The 2582-nt window shown below is 26.5% G+C and overlaps 1 protein-coding gene across 1 annotated transcript; it reads right to left on the reverse strand.

The window, feature by feature from the left end:
• Window positions 1-713: 713 nt before the first annotated feature.
• Window positions 714-1604, reverse strand: LOC131650500 (LOB domain-containing protein 22-like). Its single transcript, XM_058920206.1, has 2 exons — window positions 896-1604; window positions 714-787 (listed from the first exon to the last, which is right to left on the reverse strand). The coding sequence occupies exons 1-2, from the start codon at window positions 1602-1604 to the stop codon at window positions 714-716; spliced, it is 783 nt and encodes a 260-aa protein (XP_058776189.1).
• Window positions 1605-2582: the final 978 nt, after the last annotated feature.

Genomic DNA, 2582 nt, shown 5'->3' on the forward strand with positions numbered 1-2582 from the left:
GCATGTCTTGTTCTGTTGACTAAAATTAAAATTAATGATATGGAATAAATTAATTTATTTACAATATTTTAAATTCAAATTTCTAAGGAACTGCTTTTAAAGTTTGTCCATAAAATCCAGACAACTCTCTCTAATTTTTCCTAAATGACTTATTATAATTTAAAAAATATAAATAGGATGCATTTGATTTGTTTAAAATGAATTGAAGGACTGTTTTACAATTAAAAGTATAAATGAAAAAAAAATCAAAATTTAAGTGGTTATAAAAAAGAGGAACCTGCATTGAATTTTTTTTTTTAAAATTAAATATCAGAAAACTTTTTTTGAAAACCAGCTATATTTAAAGGCTACATGTCTATATAGATATTTAATAGTTATAGTAATATTTTTAAAATTAAATATAAATAAAATCGCGTGGGGAGCCTAAAAAACTCTTCTCGGGTGGATTAGTCGGCACGGAATGAAGGATACCACTCTATTAAAAAAAAATTAAAAAAATCGTAAAAGTGACAAAGGTGAAAGAATAAAAACCTTTAATTAAAAAAAAGTAATAGCAAATGAAGCAAATATCAAACTAGTACAAATGTATCAGTGCAAAATGCCATAAACTTATTAAAAAAAACTAGTTATTAATAAAACTAAATCAATTTTTTTCCACTAAAACATGCCATATATTATGCCAATTCTCAAATTCATAGCTTCCAAGACCAAAACTAATTCCTTTGAGATGAATCATATTCTACAAAGAATTGTCCATCACTGAAATCAAACCTATCAATATCAGAATCTGAAATGAAATAATCATCATCATTAAATAATTCATTAAATAATTTTTCCTTTTCCTTCAAATATTCAATTTCTGCACTAATATGTGCATTGGAGAGTAGTCCTTCACTCAATTGTGCAACCCTTATTGCATCCATTGAATTTATATTCAAATTTGTATTAGTCGGAGCATTGTTAACCTCACGATGAATGATATCTGAAGGAGATGCATTCGTCATGGTTTCTATATTATTTTCACTATTGTGATAATAATTAGTAACATTCCCAACATTGTTAAATATTGGAATATTTGAAATATCAGAATTAGTAGAAGCTCTCGGAGAATGATCCATTGAAAAATACGGTTGGAGATTTGGATTATGAGAACTAATAGAATCTCTCAAAGAATGATCTATCGGAAAATGTGGTTGAAGATTTGGATTTTGAAAACTTGTAGAAGGTAGCGAAGAGGAAAGCTTTTGTGATGGCAAATGATTTACTTTACAATAATCTAAAACTTTTTTTACTTGATTTAACTCTTCAAGAGCCTCGCTTATCTTATCAGAATATTCCTTAATAACATCAACACATCCGCCAATTGGATATATCTTGCGAACATTTGACTCATAAATAACGGTTCTCATTGCTAAATCTCTCTTCTCCTTTGGAACTTCATTTAGAATTCTCACCATATTAGAAACACCATACAAACTATGAGCATTGTGAAACATTTTTGGTTTATTGGCAGGAAAATAAGGAGCTAAAAGACAATCTTTTGAACACTTTCTCCTTTGATGTGTGCAGGCTGCACAAGCCTTGTTTGATTTGATGGTATTCATTGTTAAGAAGAGCAAATGATTTTTGAAAAGAAATAAAGAGGAAAGAAGATGGTTTCTGGTGATAATGGTTTGATTAGGTTAATAATTTGAGACTGCCAACCATGTTATTTATAATGATAAGAAATTTAAATAATTAATAACAAACTATCTATATTTGCTCGCTGATAAGATTTATCTTTAAAATGTAGCAAAAGTTAGTTTTTTTTTGACAAAACTTAGGTACAATTAACTGAGTGTGGTTCTTACTTTATTCCAATAAAAATATGACAAGTATACTTAAACATCATTTAAGGAGTGAAAATAGGAGCAATTTGCATGAAAATTTGAGCAATATTTTGCGTAAGAGTAAATTATACACTTATCATATTTTTATTGGAATAAAGTAAGAACCACACCTAGTGAATTATACTTAAGTTTTGTCCTTTTTTTATTGCTTTTTAAATTATTTTTGTAAGCTATTAATAAGGCACCACTAGTGAAGTGCCTCAGGGGATGTTTGAGATATGTTGACTTATGAATGAATAGACTCACACGCCCTCAATTCATTTTTAGTTTTTTACAAGACACCAAATAAAATAGCGCACTTTATGTTCTTATTAAAAAATAATTCACGCAATTTTAATCATTAGTTATTATAATTAAGGGTCCGTTTATTTAGGTTTTTTTTTTAAAATGATATTTATAGTATTATAAAATTTTGTGAAAAAATGTTTTCAAAGAAATTTTTTATAAAAGCTTCAAATAAAATTTTTGTTTGAATAGTTATTTTTAAAATGTGATTTTAGGTATTTTTGAGAAAAAAATTGGATATCTAAATTTTAAAAAATCACTTAATTTTGAAGCTACTTTAAATAGATTTTCATAAAAATTATTTTTGAAATATAACTTTTTGAAAAAATTGCGATTTTGACTAAGTTTTGATCTCCATTAATCTATGTTTATGTTCTAAAATGTCAAAATTAGTGTTTCATTTTAGAA

The sequence above is a fragment of the Vicia villosa genome, linkage group LG2 (genome assembly GCF_029867415.1).
Source record: "Vicia villosa cultivar HV-30 ecotype Madison, WI linkage group LG2, Vvil1.0, whole genome shotgun sequence".
Classification (NCBI taxonomy): domain Eukaryota; kingdom Viridiplantae; phylum Streptophyta; class Magnoliopsida; order Fabales; family Fabaceae; genus Vicia; species Vicia villosa.

What these genes read in the sequence shown, in the direction of transcription:
- LOC131650500 (XM_058920206.1), bottom strand. Translation starts at nt 1,604, where the DNA reads ATGAATACCATCAAATCAAACAAGGCTTGTGCAGCCTGCACACATCAA. An exon ending in AATAAGGGTTGCACAATTGA is followed by an intron (nt 788 to 895) that starts GTGAAGGACTAC and finishes ATTTCATTTCAG; the next exon opens with ATTCTGATATTGATAGGTTT.